Source organism: Podarcis raffonei, chromosome 12 (assembly GCF_027172205.1).
Source record: "Podarcis raffonei isolate rPodRaf1 chromosome 12, rPodRaf1.pri, whole genome shotgun sequence".
Taxonomy (NCBI): domain Eukaryota; kingdom Metazoa; phylum Chordata; class Lepidosauria; order Squamata; family Lacertidae; genus Podarcis; species Podarcis raffonei.
This window is the reverse complement of record NC_070613.1, coordinates 36,528,716-36,550,992: the sequence shown is the minus strand read 5'-3', so window position 1 is coordinate 36,550,992 and position 22,277 is coordinate 36,528,716. Positions and strand designations below refer to the sequence as shown.

The window sequence follows — 22,277 nt, the reverse complement described above, 5'->3', positions numbered from 1 at the left end:
GTAAACTGCCCTTTGATCCTCGGATGAAGGGCGGTATAGAAATTTAATAAACAACAGCAATTTAATAAACAACAACAACACTCTCCACTGCACTACTAGCACCCCCTGTACTTGCTCTGTACTTGAAGGAGTCTGGGCATAAGCCTCTGGGCAAATTAAGACAATGAGTGGCTGGGGGTTCATCAGCACTCTGCCTTATGACACACCCAGTCACCTCCTACCAGATAATGGTGATACTAGGGAAATTATGGTTTAAAAGCAGGGGATCCCGGGTGCTCTGCAGAAGACCCAAGGCTTGCACTGCCCGGTCTACCCTCTAACAATGTCCTTGCTGGGCAAGATGGGCCAACAATCTTGACTCTGTGTAAGGAGCTTCATACATGCATATGTCCTTTACTGTTATTGGTGGTAAGGGAATTGCTCCTTAAGTTCAAAACCTGGACTTCCCTTTTGTGGGGAACACATCTAAATAATATACAGGCCAAAGCACCAGAAATGAGTGGGTTAAGAACTTTACCTCAGGATGAGAACAGAAATCGCACTCCGGCGGCCTGGCAACAGCAGGAGGCCCCATTAGCTAAAGTGGTACCTCAGGTTAACAACAGTTTCAGGTTAAGACCGGACTTCCAGAACGAATTAAGTTCTTAACCCGAGGTACCGTTGTAGTTATAAACAGGGGTGCCAAACTACCATGAAAGACAAGTACAGTGGTACCTTGGGTTAAGTACTTAATTCGTTCTGGAGGTCCATTCTTAACCTGAAACTGTTCTTAACCTGAAGCACCACTTTAGCTAATGGGGCCTCCCGCTGCTGCTGTGCTGCCGGAGCCTGATTTCTGTTCTCATCCTGAAGCAAAGTTATTAACCTGAGGTACTATTCTGGGTTAGCGGAGTCTGTAACCTGAAGTGTATGTAACCCGAGGTACCACTGTATAGCTATTTGTTTTTAAAATAGCAGAAAGCCTTTTTTTTAAAAAAAGAAATGAAATTAGGAACTAAAGGTTCTAAAATGTATATGATTAGATACACAACTGGTTAATTGGCTAAGAGCACTGCAGAAGGTGTTCGGTTGTGGGATAAACGATCAGCTTAATTCCTAATGGAATGAGATATAGCAGAAGATGAAGAGACTTTTTAGAGAAGGAACTCTGAGCAATTTGAGAGCATGGGTTAGTTAGATAGTGAACACTGTACATACGTCTAGGGATTTGAGAGGCGGGGTGGGTTCTCAGAGCAGCAACAGTTTGCTTCAAACGTATTGACTGAAATATATGTTGATGGCTCCTTTATTGCGGGTTTTGTGACAGAAGGAAATATTGATGATGTCAAAACACTCCGCTTGTTGTGGAGAGCATAGGCGGAAGAAAGTTCACTTGTGTTAGAAAACATATAAGACACTATAAAATACCGATTGATATGAAGCTGATGCAAAGTCAATCTGACATCTTTATTGCGATAACTGGGAATTCCATTAACAATGGAGTTAAGTGACTAGCTTCCCGTATTTAGTCCAACACCATTATCTGCTAGGATCAATAAGCAAATAATACTATAAATGAAAAAAGATGCTATTTAATAAAGAAGGGTCAGGTACTGTGTGTCATATTGTGAGCAAATTAAAGCATCCTACCCTCAAAACATAAGTGATTAAATCACAGACGAAAGAAAATACGAACAGTGTATTTTTTCCGGTAACCATTAAATGTGTTTAATTAATGAAACTTTTTTTTAAAGTTCTAGGATAAATCAAAGGTTGTTCTGGGGAAACCATATTAATGAGCATTAGCCTCTTAATTATCCTCCTGGCTATGTCACAGGGACACATTCGTGCTTTTTCTTTGTGTAATAACTTTTTATAAAGAAGCATTTTAAAACTGATCATTAATTTTATGACTGCAGAAATGAGATGCAAAATTTATGCTGTTGTCATTGGCACAGGCTCAAGGCATCGCTGACATTATGCATGATTATAATGGAATGGCTGCCCGCTAATGAGTCTATAGACATTTCGTTTGAACATGCCTTGCTTTTAGATGTCTGATTAGGCTGTAATGCTTTCAATTATGCCTGCAAATTGTATTGGATACATTTACCTGATGCTTATTGTTCCTTTGTAGTTTAGTTTTCTATTACATAGAGAGCAACTGAACGCTTTGCTTTATTGATTTCCTTCCCCCTCCCAGGTATGCTAGTAGACACAAGGCACCTGTCAAGGGGACAATTATTATTATTATTATTATTATTATTATTATTATTATTGGGTGAGAAGCTCAAGAGTGACTTCTCTGACCGAACGAAGGCACAGCATTCATTGTTTCAAATGTGGTTCCCTTTGACAAGCTGTAGAGTGCATAGCTGTCAACTTACAGATTTGAAAATAAGGAACCAGCAGCCTTGAAAATAAGGGACCAGCAGCCAAAATAAGGGACCTGCAGCCTCACCTGTTCCAGGCACTCCAGTCTTCCTGTCCTCCTGCAGTCTGGTCAAACTCATGCTGGGTAGCTTCGAGAACACTGTCCAACCAACTTTGTAACCAGAGGTTCAACTGAATAGAATCTGAATCACATGCACCACAAGGCCTATGCAGGCTCAACTTAAGATGGCTCCCCGGCCTGGCTTTACACTGCAAAGTTTGCAGCAGCACGTGCAACAAAATGGCGTCCAGCATTCAAAAACCCCCTCAGCTTGCATTAATTAGCCACACACAAGGCATGCAAGCTCCACCCCCTGGTCGTTCTTAGACTTCTTATTGGGTGAGCAACACAGCCAAGCAACACAGCTGGAGCCTCCCTCCTCCCTGGCCGGCAGGGAGGGAGGGAGAGGAGCTGCTTTCTTTGAAATTTAAGGGACATAATTTAAGGGACATCCATCAATAAGGGACAGCAGCGGGACATGGCGCTGGAATAAGGGACTGTCCCTTCAAATAAGGGGCACTTGACAGCTATGAGAGTGTTGGCCGTAGGGCTAGGCCTATGAATGTGTGTGTGTATGTGTGTGTATATATATGTAACATGAGTTTTGTTTTTGTTTTTTAAAGAGGAAATTTGGACATGTTAAAGTCAACTGCGTTGCCTCCTTCATCACAAGAACTCTTTGTTTGGCTCTTAGAACACTTTTTTTGTTATAGGAAAAGCTCATTTCTTTTTGCTGCATGAAAGAGTGCATTGGTATGTTTGGTTTAGTTTTAAGTATGCCGTATATCTTGTCTAAATCTTTTGAGGAGGAAGCAGCCCACTTAATGTTGGCTTTTTAAATGGACAGGACTTAGCAGATATAGACATCTGGTGCTTTTTAATGCCTTTCCACAAATCTTGGAGGCTTTGAGTACTTTTTAAAAAATATATTCCTCGTGCTACTTTCCTCACAACATTGAGAAATGTAACCAGGGATGCGTCTGCCCTCCATAAAACATTTAATAAAATTCTGTGCCGAATCCAAACTCTCCAGTATGTATACAACTTCCAAATGAGAACCGTGAGAAGAGCTTGGCTGGATCAGGCCAAAGGCCCATCTAGTCAAGCATCCTGCTTCCCACGGTGGATAACTGGATCCCTCTGGGAAGACCACAAGCAGGGCATGAAATCAAGAGTTCTCTGCCACTGTTCCTTCCCATCAACGAGAGGGAGGGAAGGGAAAACTAGTTCCATATGACCATTTGCATTATCACATGGAAATGAAAAAGAAATAAACTTTGCTGATAGCTGGGAGTCCACAGTTTTGACTCGGGTTAACCTCCAACCATTATCTTCAACTCCTAGGGTAGGAGTGGCCCTTTCCATCACCAGTCTTGTAGTTGGGTACCTTGTGCTTCCCATATCTCAGACTTGTGCTTTCACGCTGGGCTCCGCCTCCCACGAAGGATGCTGCCAGAATCTCATCCCCCTGGGAGAGATGCACAAGAGGCACCATGATGGGGGAAGGCACAGAAAAGTGGGGTAGTGGACAAGGTTTCTGGTAGGGAAGAACAGCAGGTGAAATGAGGAAGCGAACAGGCTGAAATGGAAGGAGGAGGAGGAGTTTGGATTTGATATCCCGCTTTATCACTACCCTAGGGAGTCTCAAAGCGACTAACATTCTCCTTTCCCCCCCTCCCCCACAACAAACACTCTGTGAGGTGAGTGGGGCTGAGAGGCTTCAAAGAAGTGTGACTGGCCCAAGGTCACCCAGCAGCTGCATGTGGAGGAGCGGAGACGCGAACCCGGTTCCCCAGATTACGAGTCTACCGCTCTTAACCACTACACCACGCTGGACTCTCGCCTCTTTGTGGATGGTTCTACTACCAATGTACTGGAGGAGCAGGAGAGCAGCACTCTGAACCAAGTCTCTCACATCAGCTGCAGGAGCTAGAGGGGAGAGCTGGATTCTGAGCCCAGTTGCTGTTGCTATTCTCCAAGAATATGAGCAAGTAGCCACCAGGGAAAGGATGGGTGTTGTCCTCATTATTTTAGCTTGTTCTCCCTGTTTCGGTCCCTTCTCTTTTCTACCCCATCCTCCCATGTCTTTCCTTTCAGTTCTCCCTTGGTATCCCTCAGCTGTTGAGTGGCATGGCAGTACAACTCTGTGGGCTGGCATGGAGTCAGTGATGTGGGCTAGATGGACATTTTTCCAATTCTCTAATAAATTGGTTGGGACCTGTTTAGGAAAGTTTTTAATATTTGATGTTTTATTCTGTTTTTAATCTGTTGGGAGCCACTCAGAGTGGCTGGGGAAACCCAGCCAGATGGGTGGGGTATAAATAAATTATTATTATTAATAATAATCTTTGACATATTTAGTATACATGACATAAGAAGTGCTCTGTGTTAATTTTATGTTCTGTGTAAAATTTTTGACTCCCCACCCCAAAGTATTCAATTGGAATATTTGATTCTGGGGTCATCAGCAAAGTGCATGTAATGTGGCTTGAATACTTTCTTCAAATATGTGTTGAATATTGATATTAATTACATATGCATACATGTTTATTACATATGCATGCACACTTCCTAGGATAGTCACCCGAAAGACTCTAGCAACACAAAGTGAGGCTGTTGCACTTTCCCTCTTCCTAAAGTTCTGTGGCTGCCCGCCCTTATCATTGGTCTTCATGATCTAGTACAGAGATCCCTTCCTTAAGTAAGTTATCAATAGTGGAGGAGAATAATAATAATAATAATAATAATAATAATAATAATAATAATAATTTTATTTATACCCCGCCCTCACCAGCCAAGGCTGGGCTCAGGGCGGCTAACAAGCAACAATAAAAACAAGTTGAATGAATACAACTTAAAAACAAGATTAAAATACAACATTAAAATATTAAAATGCAGTCTCATCACAGGAGGAGAAAGGAAAAAGAAAGAGGGGGAGGGAATCAAATTGGGTCCAAGCCAAAGGTCAGGCGGAACAACTCTGTCTTACAGGCCCTGCGTAAAGAAATCAGATCCTGCAGGGCCCTGGTCTCATGAGACAGAGCGTTCCACCAGACCGGAGCCAGTGTTGAAAAGGCCCTGGCTCTGGTTGAAGCTAATCTAACTTCATTAGGGCCCAGGACCACTAGGGTGTTGCTATTTATGGACCTTGAGGTCCCCCGTGGGGCATACCGGGAGAGGCGGTCCCGTAGGTACGAATAATTGCCTATGGGGTTGGGGATTTGTGGATTCCTGCTGGTGGACCTTAAAATTAGAAAAAAAATGCCATGTGATCTGGCCTTTGCTTGGCTTGCTTCCCATTTACGACAGAGAGGTTTCTGTGATTCCACACTGGCTGTGGTCTGTGTTCACAACTCTGTGACAAAATGAGGTTGAGCAAACCTCTGTTACTTTATCTTTCCTGTTTTCATCATTCCTTAATGATTCAAATTCACAGAGTATTATAATGTATGTAAAAAACACTTTGAAACTTCAGTTTAGAGATTTTGGATTAACGAGACTGCATTTTTCAAACACATGGGGATATTCTGTTCTTTCTGTAAGCTGTAAATGTTGCTTTCATCAGCGTTCCAGGGCCTGAAAGATACTCAGAAGGCGCACTCATGCGTTAGCCAGAAATAGTTGCAATTATTTTGATTCTGTACTTTGTGGAGGATTCAGCTAAGACACATCCAGATTACAAAGAAGCCCTGGGAGTTGTAGCTTTTGGGGAAGCACAAGGTGAGCTAGACAAATAGCAGTTGTGCAGGATTTAAATTGCTGTGGAATTTGGACACTAATTATTATTTTGTGTTCTGCCCTTCCTAAAAAAAAAAATGCTTTAGGAGGTGAATATTTCCAGGAGGGCATTTTACATTTATTTTACAACATCTGAAGAGAAGTTTTTAAATCCCTCGTGTAACCTCTCTGCTCATAATAGTAATAGGGCTCAGTGCAACACACTTTAGTTGGTTATTGTTGCAAATCAACACTGTGAAGCGAATGTTCAAGTAGCCATGGATTTGACAAGCGACAGAGGCTAAAGGGCCCATTCATATGACCAAGCGGGTGTTATGTGAGTGCTTGTGTTGAGTGGATCTATGCTGAGTTTGGCATGTGGCATTTACCCTACCGCAAGGCTGCTGAAAAGTGGACTGAGTGATGGCATGATAGATATAGGTTGAACTGGCAGGTGGATGGGTGATGAAGCGTTCATGTCACAAGTATGTCATACCACACATGGCCCAAGATTTGCTGCCGCAGCAAATGAAGGTTTACTACAGGGGAAACCTGACTACATTGTGCTACCAATGGCATGTCAGCGTTGCGTGGCTGTTATGCTGGAATGGTCAGAGAAAGCACTAAATCAAATGTTACGTTTAAGCACATATTGCTGTGTAGCTAATAAAACACGGTCCCCCCCGCCCCCAGTTAATAAATGAATTATTGCATTGGGTTTCTGCTGGAAGGGATATTATGGTAGTTAATGGAATCTGTAGCTAGATAGTGCTGACAAGCCGTTCCTCATTCAAACACTTCATGTTGGATCCAGAGTAAAGTTGAGTTTATTTTTGCATTTATATCTCTTTTCCTGCAAGGAGCTCAAGGTGGTGTACAGAGCTATCGCCCTCCTCCCCATTTTATCTTTACAGCCCTGTGAGGTAGAGAAAGTAACTGGCCCCAGGTTACCCAGTGAATTTCATGGCTGAGTGGGGATTTCAACTTAAATTAATGGAATGTTAGCCATGATTCGAACATCACATTTTATGATTTTAAGCTCATCTAACTTTACTTTGGATCCAACTCTTCTTTCTCATTCTTTACCATAGGATAAGGTTACCAGACGTCCCCGTTTCCCGGGGACAGCCCCCAGATTTACAAATCAGTCTCCTTACGAAATCCTATCATTCCGACTGAAGTTGAAAAGTGTCCCCAGATTCATTGAAAAAATTCTGGTAACCTTACCATAGGAGCCCATTGCTATTGCCCCCTCCAATAAAATATTTGAGCCCCCCCCCCAAATTGATAGGCATAGCCATTCAAATGGTGTATGTGTACCACATCTTGTGATTTCTTTTGTGGGGTGAGGTTTACCGGGCCCCCCTCCCCCATTTTTATTCAAGTTCGCACCCCTGTTCTTTACTGTAACTTTGATCTCAACCATGCTTCTGAGGTAACTGGATCAAGGGGAAAGCTTACTGTTGGATTCGGGTTGGTTTTTTTGGGTCATGTTTTACATTGAAATTCAGCTCGTGATGAATATGTGTATAATTAAGCTGAAAGGAGCCTGTTTTAACTCCTGATAAATATTTTGGTTTGTGCAGGAGAACTTGAAGATGGGGAAGAGCGTGAAGGCCCTTGCCCTGTGCCTCCTGACAATATCTCTGTAGCATCTGACCGCTGTGATAAAGAGGATGAAGGCCCATCTGATGGTAAGTGGTACTCTTTGTCTCAAGGTACCATAATCACAGTGATTTGGGAGTTTTGTTGGCTGCCAGTGTCTCTGAGCTGGTGCAATTCTTGGGAAACAGATGAGCAGCGAACCATGTGGGTCCTGTTCCTTACCTTCACAAGACCCTTAAGGAACTGAAGAGCTCTCTCTAGTGGCTAAAAATAAGATACAGTGGGATTTTTAAAAAATGCACACTTGCTTGTTTGTTTCAGTAACCAAAACAGATCTCTTAGTTTTTCCTCCCTGCCCTCGCACAAATGAATCAGCAACTGATACACTCGGATTTCTTTTCTTTAGAACAAATCTCTTCTTAATTCAGCATCAGATTCTTCCTTAATTTTATTGTACTTGTTTTATTTAGTGTATAAATAATGAAAGAGAATTCATTTGATGGATTTTTGTTTTTTGCATGTGGCACACTTGAAACAGAGCGAGTTCATAAAATATTAAATTAATTGTTCTTATGGTGTGTCTTCCCGTTAATGTACTGACGTTTCTCGATCAAACAATTTTTGGTGCTTACATTTGAACAGTACTCCCTCCCAGTCCAAGTTTATTATATATCAAATTTTAATCATTCTTACATTTTTGAAGCTAAGAACAAGTGAATGTTCTATGGGGATTATTGCATCACTGTTTGCAGCTATCTCTTTCTGCTAGTTGACAGTGTTGATAGATCACAATTTGCATGCACATAAAAGTGTATACTAATTAGTTGTTCCGAATTTTAGACTTGGAAGTGAGCAACTTTTTCTTCCTTTCTGTCATATGATGATCAAACTGTGTAGCTCCAACTCAATTGCTGTTTGAAAATAATGCTTCCCTGCAACATGCTACTCCACATTTTATGTTTTTCAGATTATTCCCTTTGGAAACATATATTGCTTTTATGAGGTATAAAATTATATCTATTGCAGAACAGGGATAAGTCAAATATGTGCATAAGTGATGCACATTCTAACAACTGATTCAGAAAACAGGATCTTCACATTTATAGAACTCTGCAAACGGAGTTCTCTTCTGCTGAATTCAACTTGCTCTACAGTAAAGGAAAAACAAGCAATAAAATAACCTTTAGCTTTTGACTACCCCTTTTATATTTGTTGGCAAAACAGATTCTATGCAATTTTTAGATGAACCTCTCCCCCCTCTCCCCCTGGTGTTAAACGGTGCAAAGACAGAAGTGGTTTATATTGTAACAAAATATGCAGCTGTGTTTTCTGCCTATGGCTTACTGCACACTGGGCATAACAAAGTGGTTGTGAGAAGTGTTTTCTCCTTGCTTCTTTAAAAATGGACAACCGTTTTTGTTTGCGAAAGCGAATTAGACGGTGCTGATGCTTGAGCATTAAGTACCACCGATATTAATGTGCGGGTTATCTGAGAAGTTTCCAACTTTGTTGCTGATTTTATTTATTTATTTTTGATTTTTAAAAAATGCCGTCTTTCAGTTAAAAAATAAAAATTCGGGGTGATGTACATCACCATCCAAAGGTGAAGCAGACATTAAGAACATCATTGGTTATTAAATGAAAAGTAAAGACGCAACATCCCCTTTGCTCCTTCCTTTCCCAGTCTGGGCAACCAATTGTGGAGTGGCTGTTTTAATATTGATTTCTGCTCAAGGTGGTGGGTTTTTTGGGGGGGGGTTTTTGGAGAGAAACTAAGTGTAAGCGCTGATCAGTTTGTAATGCTAAGGCAGCTGCGCCATGGTTTGTTTCACAGCTGGGCGAGGATGTGTAGCAGGTGCATTTGAGCAGTGTGCACTAGCGTGCTGCTCATTCAAGTTAAACCATAATTTCAGACTATGGTTTGCTGTGATATACAAACTAATCAATTATGAATTTTGCTATTTGTCTCTCGGTTAAATATCAGATTTATCCTCCTCTGGTGCGAATTGTGTTCGCTTTGCTCTATATCAGACATTTTGTTATCTGCTCCGTTAAAGTTAAAATAAGGAAATCTGTATTAATCTCTACGTAGCCAGCAGATTGCGAAGGCTTCTGTGTACAGAGAAAGGAGTTACATTTAAGGTCAACCTCCACCAAATTGAGCACATTGTTTCTCTTCAGACTTCTTTCAGTTGTTTGTGCTTTTGTTGGCATTCAGTGTTTTTAAATGCACAAACTTTGTTTCAGTATCTCCATGTGATTGTGCACACCTAAAATATTCATATTCAGAAATGGATGTTAATATTGCAAGAACACTTATTGAGAAGAATGAAATCGCTATATGTCCCAATAAACTGTTTTTCTCCATTTAAATGGAAACCACTACACTCAGTAATTATAGCACGTCTAAAGAATTAAAGCACCATTTTCAAAGTTTTTTAAACAAATAAATAAATCAACTTTTGATTTGACTTTGGGGTTTTGTCGAAAGATAATTGAGAATGTGTAGCAAAAATCTGCTTGCAGGACTGTAGGTACATTGTCGTATGGAAAAAAAATCCTGCTTTTTTGCCTGACCTTTGACTAACAGTGTGCATTAATTAGAAAGAAGGTAATTATTTTTAACAGTAACTACAGTATAACTAAGTTAGCCCAGGTCATCAAAAGGCCTTTTTGTCAAATCTGATGAAGTTGTTTTGTCCTTTCGGTTGTCGCCGAGTGTTCGGCATGAACTCGGGATCCAAGCGTTGATCGATTATATAAGCTATAAACATGTGTTTGTTTTATTATGTCGATAAATTTCTGTACGGCTTGAAAATATCAACCCTCTGCCCCCTCCATATCTCTATATGTATTTAAAGTCTGCCTCCTCAAACCCCACCCCCACTTTGTTTTCTAAGAAATATCCCCCACCCCACCGTTTCCTTGGTTCAAAAGTTCATCCCATTCCCCAATGGCCACCTAATTTTCCAGTTATTCCCTCCAGCCATATGTGTTTGGGTTTCTTTTATGGTTTATTAGGTACTGTAGTAAAGTGGCATAAGTTATATCTTCTAATGAAATTCAAGCGCACTTCAGTGATGCTCTGTCTTGATTGCCGGCAGCAATTAAATTGCCCGGGAGGAGAAGCGTGCAGAGTCCCAGACACCTTAGAGAAAGAGGTTTAGCAAGACGAGGGGAAGGTGGAAAGAACTGCCAGGGAACAGGCCTCGGAAGAAAGCAAGATGCAGAATTCTCGCCAGACACCCTGTTCCTGGCCGGCTTTTATTTTATTGGCTCGCAGCTTGATTGATAGCCAAATCATAACTTGCTATATGCTAACAGGCAGAGTTCACTGGTAGGTTATTGTGAACTGATAAAGGGTTAGATGGAGTTTTGATTTTCACACTGGAGCCGGCTGCACCAGATTAATGGAATTTCAATGAGAGGCTGGAGTAGTTGCCGCTTTGTCAGAAAAACGGATGGAGATTCTATAGTCATGCCTGCTCATTAATACCAGTTGTCTGAAAGGTGTGGTACTTCTCTATACAAAAGACTCCAGATAATTGATTTTTGAATAGGATTTTTTTTAAAAAAAACAACTTATTGACGACCGGGTTTCTTGCAAAACAAACGACAGGATCTTGTATAGTACAAGAGTGTTGCGCGTTCGTTGTTTTTCTTAATACGTCTGTGGTGAGGAATAGACCTTGACTTGATAGTGCTATAACCATTCCTTTGATATACTTGGAAATCAGAAAAGCTAAGGGATGTGGTTTTATTTGCAATACATTGTTAGCATTGCTGTTTTCTTGAAAAGAGACGGGCTATTTCCCCTCCCTTCTCCCCCCCCCCAAATATTGAAATGCAAACACGTCTATAGATTTATAACCGGCAGGATCATTTAATGTTTAAGCAGGTAAAAACTGCAGCAGTTTTACACGGCAAACTTTTCTCTTACATGCAAGCTGGTCTAAGCTCAACTCAGTCATATGTGTGCCGATGACTGCACAGAGAAATGCATGTATACACTACAGTTGCAACTATGTATGGGGCATCGAGTGGTATACAAATTTAATAAATAATAACAATAAGTAGTAGCAGGTTTCATGATAGTTGCACCCTTTCCTTCCTCCTTCCGCACTTGCAGGAATTGATGCTGAGTATAGCTATCTCCTTTATACAGTGGTACCTTGGGTTAAGTACTTAATTCATTCCGGAGGTCCGTTCTTAACCTGAAACTGTTCTTAACCTGAAGCACCACTTTAGCTAATGGGGCCTCCTGCTGCTGCTGCGCCGCCGGAGCCCGATTTCTGTTCTTATCCTGAAACAAAGTTCTTAACCTGAAGCACTATTTCTGGGTTAGCGGGGTCTGTAACCTGAAGCGCATGTAACCTGAAGCGTATGTAACCCGAGGTACCACTGTATTGACTTTCTCCCCTGCACCTTGACTTAATCTGAGATGAGCCTCAGCTCCTCTAGAGCAGGCTTCCTCAACCTTTGGCTCTTCAGATTTTTGGACTACAATTCCCATCATTCCTGACCACTGGTCCTGTTAGCTAGGGATCATGGGAGTTGTAGGCGAAAACATCTGGAGGGCCGCCAGTTGGGGATGCCTGCTCTAGAGGATGTGGGACAAGCAGAAAGTGTGCTTTTTCTTAGCATGTGCAGAGGGTTATAATATGAGTGAAGAGGGGCAGTGACTCAGAGTTCTCCTAGGGTGCCAACTACCCTTACACTGGCACTGAGCTAATGGACAGCCACAGGTTCTCAGTCCTGTAGGAATTGTAATCATAATAAAGCACAATTCAGGTTTAGGGCTGTGTTACATAGCACTGTGGAGGAAGGCGTACTGGGTTGATTCCTAGTTCACTATTTTCTCTATGGAACTTTTGACCCCTATTAGATTGTAACTTGTTTTCACGAACACTTTTCTGCCATCTTTTTTTCTTGCCATCAAGGATCCATAGGCGCCGACTCCATGGGGCTTGAGGGGGCCCGAGCCCCCTCAAAAATTCGTTTGGGGGGGCTCCGCCCCCCCAATAATCTCCGGCGCCCCTCCAGCAGAGCGCCATCGCCGCCCCTCCCCCAGCCCAAAATACACAGGGGGGGCGGGCTGCATGCCTCCTGCCCTCCCTCCCGAGCAAAAGCTCCACCCAATTTCCTTTGGAGCTGATTAATAGGCGCAGCACGCTCTCCCCTATTCGCTCACGAGGAGGCGGCGCCACTTTATTTGCATATTCATGAGCTTATTTATTATTCATGAGCTTTCCCGGGCCCCCCCAATATTTTTTATAAGTCCGCGTCGCTGCAAGGATCTATACTGGCTTTCAGCCACCTTGCATTTTTGACTTCTCTAGAGTTTTCCTTCTGCCTTGTATCGCCAAGCTTCTAAGGGTAAAAACATGTTCTGTACCCTTTTGGCCATTGTTGGCCAAATCCTCCTCCTCCTAATTTAAGACTGCTAAATTTTAAACTTCAGTTGTTTGAGACATCTTTCATTGCTTCTCACCCCTTCGTTTGTATTTCACTTCGATGCATCACACTGCACCGCTTCTCTGTTTCCTTTGCAGTCCCTATGCAAGGCCATCATGTTTCATTGCAAATAGTTGGCTATGGGCTTTATAGCGGCATGCGAGTGGTAGAACTTGCGACCAGCCTCGTCTGACATACTAAAAAATGTCTTAAAGCGAGTGATGTTTCAGGGAATCAGTGGTATTATCGTTGCTTGGCTTTTTGCTTTTTGCAAGAAGTTGGGAAAGAGACTCAAAAACAACACTGTGTATCATGTCTTGTTTCTTGGAAAAGTAATGGAGAAAGGGTGTCACACTTGTCTAGTGTTCCCTTTTCTGCTTCAGATCGTATTTCAGCCTTAATTGTGTAGGCTGCTTGTGGGCATCCCATTGACATCCGACTGGCCATTGTGATAACAGAATGCTGGATTACATGGTCCTATGGCCTCATCCAGCAGGGCTGCTCTTATATTCTTATGAGAAGTTTAGGTAGTTTAAGCTGTGCTATGAAATAGCTTTCTGTATGCTGGGTCCCTGTGTGTGGGGAACTTTTTCCAGCCTGAGGGCCTCATTCCATTACAGCTAAACTTCCAGGAGTCACGTATCAGTAGCATATGAGACCAAAGCTAAAAGTGTGTATTCACTTGCTTTCATGGTCATCTGTTCATACACAGAGATTGCTGACATACCCCTTTCTCTGCCATAAGAATTGGGATTTTTTAAAGCCTCCTATTGGAGTGGAGGAGAATCTTCATTGAGATTTTAGCGTTGGAGGAAGGTTAAACTGTGATCTCAATGAGATCGTTCCCCCATACGGCAATTATGCTTGAACAAGGTTCCCATTGGCCCCAGTAGGATATTCACACACCCCCCCCCGCAATTGTCTTGCGAGGGATGGGAACAGGGGAGGCTACAGGCCTTGTCTCCAAAGCCATAATGCAGAAGCGCTTGCCTTTAAACTTCCTTGCTTGCTTTTGAGTTTTCTCAGTGATTTCTTGCCAAACAACTCTGTGAGTAGAGCACAAAATGCAGCTCCACGGTGCACATATTTCCAATGCCTGTAGGAAGCTTTTCATGGCAGTGCTTAGAAATACATTCAACTAATCCCAATAATTGCCAGCTACCAAATTAGGAGATGCTGCATTGTCAATCACAAAAAAACATTATATCTCATTCTATTCCATTTCCATTGGCACTTAGCTTGTCATCAGAATGGATGAGAACCTGTTCACCTAACCAGGTGCTTGATAGTTAGGAGAAAGAAGTTTCTAAAGTAATCTTGGGGGGGGGGAAGGCTGCAGAGAGTTGGTGATAATTGATTTACTCTATCACATCTAACTATTCATTGTTTTCATTACTTCTTCCCTTGGGCAGTGATCACAGGATCAGGCTGCCAGTCTGTGGGCATAATTTTTCCAGTAATGCCATCTGGCTCATTGGCACTTGAAGTTGTGATGGCTCCTTTGCTGTTGCAATGGACTTTGTCAAATGGCTAGGCAGTTGATTAGAGTTCTTCTGCTAGTGGCTGCTAATTTTCCTGTACTATTGATTTTAATTGGTAATTGTATGCACTTTTCATCCCACTTGTGGACACGTTGAGAATTCAGTACTGTACTGGAGACATTTTGGGAGGATATTATATTGTTCGCCTGTAGTTTGCTTCTAAGAAGTTCAGGTTCCACAATTATTCTGATGCTTCAGCAGAGAAATTAACCCTTCTGGAGTTATCTATACTGATAATGGAAACTATGCTTGATCATTCTGGAGAATACTTTTTATAGTCTATGTGTTCATTTTGCATCGGTAGACAGTGATGCTCCAGATACTGAAAATTTCTGTAATGGATGAGGGACATAACACTTAACTGCCGTCAGCGTTAATCCTGATTTGTTAAGTTTCCTAAACATACAGTGAAACCGTGGTGTAGTTCTGCCTGAGCTGAACATTGCTTTTAGAGGGCATGTACAGAAAGACATTAATGGGGCCTCCTGGTCACATTTCAAGCAAAGAAGTGGCGAAGTGGGAAAACTGCCTCCACTATGCTGCAGCAATGCACATACATAAGAAACAAAACGTAAGACACAGAAAGGCTACAAGATCACAAAAGCAGCACAGAACAATACCTTTTAAAAAAGGTATTTTAAAGCAGCCGAAAAACAATAAGATAGGGAGAATTTGGGGGCAACACAAAGTTGGCCCTCTTTCTGGTAGTAGCTGTCTCCTACAGACAGTGGGGTACTTGCAGGAGATTGTCCATTGAAGACCTCAGTGTAGTCTACACATGGTGCCCCAAATTTACCTGTGTGCATGTGCTCAAAAAGCAGGTAGCTTGTACCTCTAGAGCAGGCATAGGCAAACTCCGGCCCTCCATATGTTTGGGACTACAATTCCCCATCATCCCTAGCTAACAGGAGCAGTGGCCAGGGATGATGGGAATTGTAGTCTCAAACATCTGGAGTGCCGGAGTATGCCTATGCCTGCTCTAGAGCCTGGCAACCTATGAAGGATTTCTGGCCCCTTGAGAAATAGACTGGCTCCCAAGAATGCAGAGGTTAGCCATCTGTGCCTTAGCTGGTGCATCCTCCCTTTAATATATATGCATTAGATAATTTTCAAGAATTGGAATTATAAAGCACAATACAGCTTGCATATACAGTGGTGCCCCGCAAGACGAATGCCTCGCAAGACGGAAAACCCGCTAGACGAAAGGGTTTTCCATTTCGGAGGCGCTTCGCAAGACGAATTTCCCTATGGGCTTGCTTCGCAAGATGAAAAAGTCTTGCGAGTCTCGCCATTTCCCCCCCGCTTCCCCCCCCTTTTCAAAGCTGCTAAGCCACTAATAGCCTTTTAGCAGCTTAGCCGCTAATCCTTTAATAGCCGCTAAGCCGCTAATAGCGCTAATCCTCTTAGCCGCTAATGGGGTTGCTTCGCAAGACGAAAAAACCGCTAGACAAAGAGAATCGCGGAACGGATTCTTTTCGTCTTGCGAGGCACCACTGTACTATAAAAGTATAGTCTCTCTCTTCATTCAAATTCTTCATTGTTATTTCCTCTTTTAAAATTACGCCAGTATTGGGGTGTGTGTGTGTGTGTGTGTGTGTGAATCCCGATATCTGTTTTATCAAAGCACTTAATGAAAGGGTAAGTTTCATTATAGGCTACACTTAACGCTCTTCCTTAAACCCTAAGCAACAGCTTTCATTCGGATATATTTCGTCACTGCGTGTATTTCCTTGCTGCAGTCGGTGAAGCACTCTGATTATGTGCAATATTTAATGGTAATTCTGCAGAGACTGCTGAAAAATCATACTTGAGAATTACACTCAAGACTTGGAAGAAGGGTTTCGCCTTCACTTTGTAGCTTGCCAAAGCTTAAAATGGACCAGGACAGTAAGTGAATTAAACTCGCATTCAGTAGCAGGGATGCAAAATTCATTATGAAGAAGGGATCCCATAGAAAACCGCTAACCCGTACTCGGATATTTTATCCTAATAATTCTAGGTGCGTTCAGCCTAATGACGGTAGTGGGATCCAAACCTTCTCATGCATCAATGGAAAGCAGCACTGTGTGGACCCAGCTTGTGTGTGGAGCGGTTGCTGATTCTCAATATGGTCCCATATGGCCACACCGGAGCAGCTTTTGGAGGGGCTGCAAGGGGAAAGGGAGCACATATATGCAACATTGTGCAAGCTATTTGGATCCCAGCCCATGTGTTCAATTTGTGTGCGTTAAAGTTTAGGCTGTTCAGCAAAAAACAACAACATTCCTCTGTGGAAGGTTTATAATCAGCAAGTCGTGATTGGTTATACATCCTTTCTGAAATTGCATCATATCTTTTCAGCTGTAACTAAAACGTGCAGCTTAAATGTTTCCTCTAATCAATTGTATAGGATGCTGCCAGACCATTAAGATTTATGCCACCGTCCATTAAAGAAAAAAGGAAAATCCGCGGAAATGGTTTGTTTCACTCAAATGCGGAGATAGGAAATTCTGCCGCATTTTTCTTTAGAATCGCGGGGAGCTCGGTGACCTTTTGTGGCAAATTATGTAGAAAGAAAATATTTATATTCATTTAAAATAACCTCAGTGAAGAAATAGTCTCATTACCCTGTTTGATCAATTTCTCGTAGCCTGAGCTGTAGCATGCTGCTGTTGCCATTGGGTGATGGAATACACTGAGAAGTGGCTAATGGTGATGATGCTCATCAGGACAGAGTTCAGCCAGCGGTCAGCAACAAATAATTCAAGACTGTTTCTAAGTTTGTGGCTGGTGGAATTTGCTTTTCGCCCCAAGCCAGCAGCAGTGCTGAGCTGGGCTATTTGATTACAAGGGGCATATTTGCCTCTTAGCAACTGCACATTTGCACAACCGACAGAACTATACTGTCTCCAATGGGTCTTTCTCCCTCCCACCCCCCCAAACCCCTTTTTTTGTGATGGTGGAATAATGCTTTATTGTTTCCTGACAGGCAAACGATGCCTTAGTTGTTCCATAAGAGTCTACAACCAATTTTGTATTTGTCCTTTGTAGATTTCTAGTGGTTGCATTGTTGCTGGGAAAAAATGGTTGGGATGAAGATGTTTGCAGACAGAGCGTTGAGGCCGTACGTTTCTAGCTGCCGAGTTTATAACGCGCTATGTTTTACCGGCAAAGTCAAAATGATGCGTTCTCATCACAGTTTGAAACAGCTTTTCTCAGATATTAACCTTTCCCACTCAGAATAAGGCTTTTAATACCCATGTGTGGTATCTCGCGGAGCACTTCAGTTCTCTTTGACCATAATAATACTGCGTCTATGTGTTTGGTTATTATGGTAATATGTAAAGAATTTACAATTTCCACAGGAAATGGAGCCTCTGGGAAAAAAACGTGTCAGGAGATGAAAAGTATTTATAACCCAAATAGTTAAGGCACAACTGAGTGAAGAGGGTTTGGGAAAGATGCTTTGAGTTTTATGACCTCAAGAAGCCAGACCAGGAAATCGCACACTGGTTTTTATAGCTTTATGGCTTTCTTCACTCCTCAGCTGTGTTCTGACTTTCGGTGTATTCATAGTCAATTCTTTGGAAGAATTTTCTTTTCGGCCACTGTGATTTTTCTTAATAATTCTATTATAACAGAACAAGGAGCACGTTGTCACATGGGGTGTATATTCATATTGTTGTGATATTTAAAACAGGATTGGTAAGGGAGAGATTATTACATTTACTATAGGACTTGAATCTTTTATTTTAGATTTTAGTATTAAAAATTTAGGAATCTATAGAACACACCCCAGTGTATTTTTAAAAAATGTTTAAGATTTCCAAAGTTAAAATAGTAAAGTAATTCTGTACATTACTATGGCTCTGCAATATCTGACAGGAGTTTTGCGCTATATGAAATCATTGTAAATAATATTATTTTGTTTATTGCTCCTCCTTCACCAGCAGCTCGCAGGGCAGATTACAATTTAAAATTCCATATTAAAAACAGTGAAAACAAATTGCAGCCACAGGAATAAAGACAGGATTAAATATATAAGAGTCCACTTAAAATACTAATTTATTGGAATTGTTGTCAGAGTACATCACTAATACAGACGTCTTGATTTGGCTAAAGAGGACTGGTGTATTTCCAAACCCCTTTGTAGGGTAACACAAACCCACACACACACACATTATGGAGCTGATATAGTCTGCAATGCACGTATCTGGGAGTAAAATCCTATTGAACTCAACTGAGCAGGATTATGCAGCTAGTCAGTTTTCTTTTTGCACGGTAGAAAGTTAGGCGCATCTCACTAGCTTTACATGTATTTCTGACATATATTTTAGCATTGATGTGAACTATTTCAGCTTTACTAATTTTACTAAAAAGAAAACGAGAACTGTCATGCTAGACTTTGAATACCGGTAAGAGATGCATAGATCATAGCATTTTAATGGCGTGTAAAATTATTTGCTAGTCAACAATGTGAAAGGTTTTTTCCCCCATATTTGTTTATAGTTATAACAATGCAGTATTAAAACTGAAGTGCTATTACTGTATGCTGAAGTGAAAATTAGCTGGTTGATTTTTTTCCTGCCTCTTTGAAAGGAGCTTACATAGCATAATTCAGAGAAGCTTCCCCCGCCTCTCTGCTTCTCTGATTCACAAAAGAACTTTTCCTTTGAGGGGTTCCCACATATGCACTTGGGCACCAATTAGGTTTCGCTTTGTGGAATGTGGGTAGCTGTATGTGTTTTAGTGAGTTATTTCTTCAGAGTATTTAATGCAACACAGTTAACACGATACTAATATTTTGAAGTGCTTCCTAGGATATAATCTGTGATCTAGATATATTATCATTGTGTTAACATCAAACACAGCTGCCTCTTGGGTAGAACTTAGGGAGCTGTCGCAGTGGTACTGTGAACCCACGAGAACATTTTAAAGCCAGGAAATGAGGAATAGCCTATCTAATTAAAGTGACAAAGGGGTTTTTTTTGGCTAGGAAGATGTAATTAACCAACTTGGTGTTTGGCCAAAATGCTGAGGTTAAATCCCCCAGTCTTGCTAATTAGACTTTTCAGTTTCATTAACAATCAGTAAAACTTGATTTTCTGAACAGCGTCCTAAGTGCACTCTGTTCCATCTTGGAAATGCCTTTTGTATTGTTTTCAGGCTGCATTAAGATAACCCACCTTGTCTTTTGCGAGCAAGAATGACTGAAGATTTCAGATTTCAGATGTTTGCTATATTCTCTTCAGAGGAGAGTTTCCCTGAACGAACAAGGATGATACGTCGGCAGAATTGCATCTTTTGGATTATGAACCACATGTGGGAGGAAAAGGGTCTGTGTACAGTTTCTGGGGCCTCAAACATCCTTCCTAGCACTGAATTGGGAACCACTTCTTGCACAGTGCCAACATAGTCAGCACTGTCAGTTTTGACAGGGGAGCAAATTCTGGGCCTTTCTTCAGACATTTGAACAGCGTTGCTGCGAGAGAGGTGGCTGTCTGGGTAGGCATGCACAAACGTGTATACAGGTGTGTTCATGAGGCCTCTTGTCGTTTCCAGACCTTCAAAGGCAGAGCTTTCTAATGCATATTTCATTCCATTTATTATGACAGCTTTAGTGAGATTAGCTCACCTTCCTCCTGCGTCCCCAAATGCCACCTGAAACAGAATAGCCACTGGGTTTATCCGGAGATGAGCAGAGAAGCTACTGGGTGACAGGGAGAGCAAAATGGAGGAAAGGATGGCTCCTCTGGGGAAGGCAGCCTTGCCTTGCCTGGAGATATAAAACGGAAACAGCGTGGTGAACTCCTAGTAAGTTCAGTGGCTGTTGGAGACGTGTGTGTGTGTGTGTGTGTAAGGCATGCCCCTCTTTTGACCCACCCCCTGAGGGAAAATTAATAAGAGAAAGTCTCTTGAGGAGCAGAATTGCTTTTTGACAGCATTTGACCAATCCTATCGCTCTGCCATTTGGAAAATCCATTTTCTAAAATGGCAAGCTGGGCCGTGCTGCAGATACCACCCCTCCTGCCGATTGGTGGGCATGTCACTAGTTTATATAACATACAACAGAATTTTACAATAATGCTTACAAGTTAGTACTGGTTCTTTTATCTTATTTTTTAATTTTCAAAACTTTAATATGAAGTTAAAATAGCAGCAAATGAAAACCCTTGAGTTGGGTGTTGAATTTCACCAAAGTAAGAAAAGGAAATAAATTTCATAATAAATAATAAAATTCCACTTGGCTGGGACAAGTTATAGTTCCTTATGCAAAAAGTCATTGTTCAATCCATCCAGGTAGGTGGATTGGTATGCCTATTGTAAACCTTTGCAATGCTCTTATTTATTCTTTTGTGGTTATTTTTATGTCAGGAATCACTTTTCTGCTCTGTTCTGCTGACTTCCATTAATGCCATCTGGTTTTTATTTGCATTCTGGTCTCCTTCGAGGAAAGGCATTTGGACCTTTTTTAGTTTGTATTTTAAAAAAAGGAAAATAAGGGAAAGCATAGTCAAAATTTTATGAAACAACGATTGCCGTGAAGAAAATGTTTGGTAAGAAATTGGAGTCTCTCACACAATGCTAGAATTCAGCGCCATTTAATGAAGTCAGTTGGCAGAAGGTTTAGGTCTGAGAAAAGGAAGCACTTGTCACACAACACATAATTGACTTATGGCATTCATTACCACAATATGTGGTGATGGTCACTGGCTTAGATGACATCAAAAAGGGTTAGATACGTTCATGGAGGGTGGGTCTATCAACAGCTATTAGCTATGATAACTAAATGAAGACTCCATAAACGGAGGCACCATATTTCCGAATGCCAGATGGTGTGGACAAACAGGGAACTGCTATCATACTCACAATCATCTTGTTAGTTCCCAGAGGCCTCTGGCTGGCTGTTGAAGACAGGATGATGTACTAGGTCAGCCTTGCTAACCTGGTGCCCTGCAGATGTCCGGGGCTGATGGGAGCTGCATTCCAAAACATCTGGACGGTGTGAGGTTGGAGAAGGCAGATTTGGGTGGATCTTGGTATCTTGGTATCTCCTTCAGCAAAATCACATTATGTTCTCATGCGAATGGTGTTCGATCACGTTCATCCTAAGGAGCTCCCTGCTGTATTTTTGTAATTGTCATTAACCTTGAGGTTTTCACTTATTTTGTAACTTGTGATCCCTTTAAGCACTTCTGTACATTTTGATGGCAACCACCAAAGACTCTGAAGCTACTGAATGTGCTACGAGGATGTGGCACTAGCTGTACAAGGGGGAATCAGGAGCATCCAAGAGCCCCAAATGGTAGTGGGATTGCTTATAGACCGAGGAGCAAACTGTGCCATGTTTGAAAGTATTGCAACGCGGAAAAGTAGCAGTTTACATTACTGAATGCCCTCTGATGCCATGCTATGCCTTGTCTATGTCAGAGGGTGGGACTGGCTTTCCTTTAAACAGCCGTGGCCATATCTGCAGGTGGTTATTCATTTGTTTATTTGATTTATAGCCTACCTTTCCTCCAAGGAGCTCAAGGTGGCATACATGCTTTGCACCCCTCCAATTTTAT

The 22,277-nt window shown here is 41.8% G+C and overlaps 1 protein-coding gene across 3 annotated transcripts in view; it reads left to right on the top strand.

The window, feature by feature from the left end:
• Positions 1-22,277, top strand: part of SKAP2 (src kinase associated phosphoprotein 2) — a 182,291-nt gene that overhangs the window by 11,791 nt on the left and 148,223 nt on the right. For all 3 annotated transcript variants that reach the window (XR_008332932.1, XM_053410013.1, XM_053410015.1), the window contains exon 4: positions 7,717-7,824. Coding sequence is in view for 2 of the 3 variants with exons in the window: in XM_053410013.1 (XP_053265988.1) it covers positions 7,717-7,824 (108 nt within the window). In the remaining variant the exon portion in view is untranslated. The remainder of the gene's footprint in view (positions 1-7,716; positions 7,825-22,277) is intronic.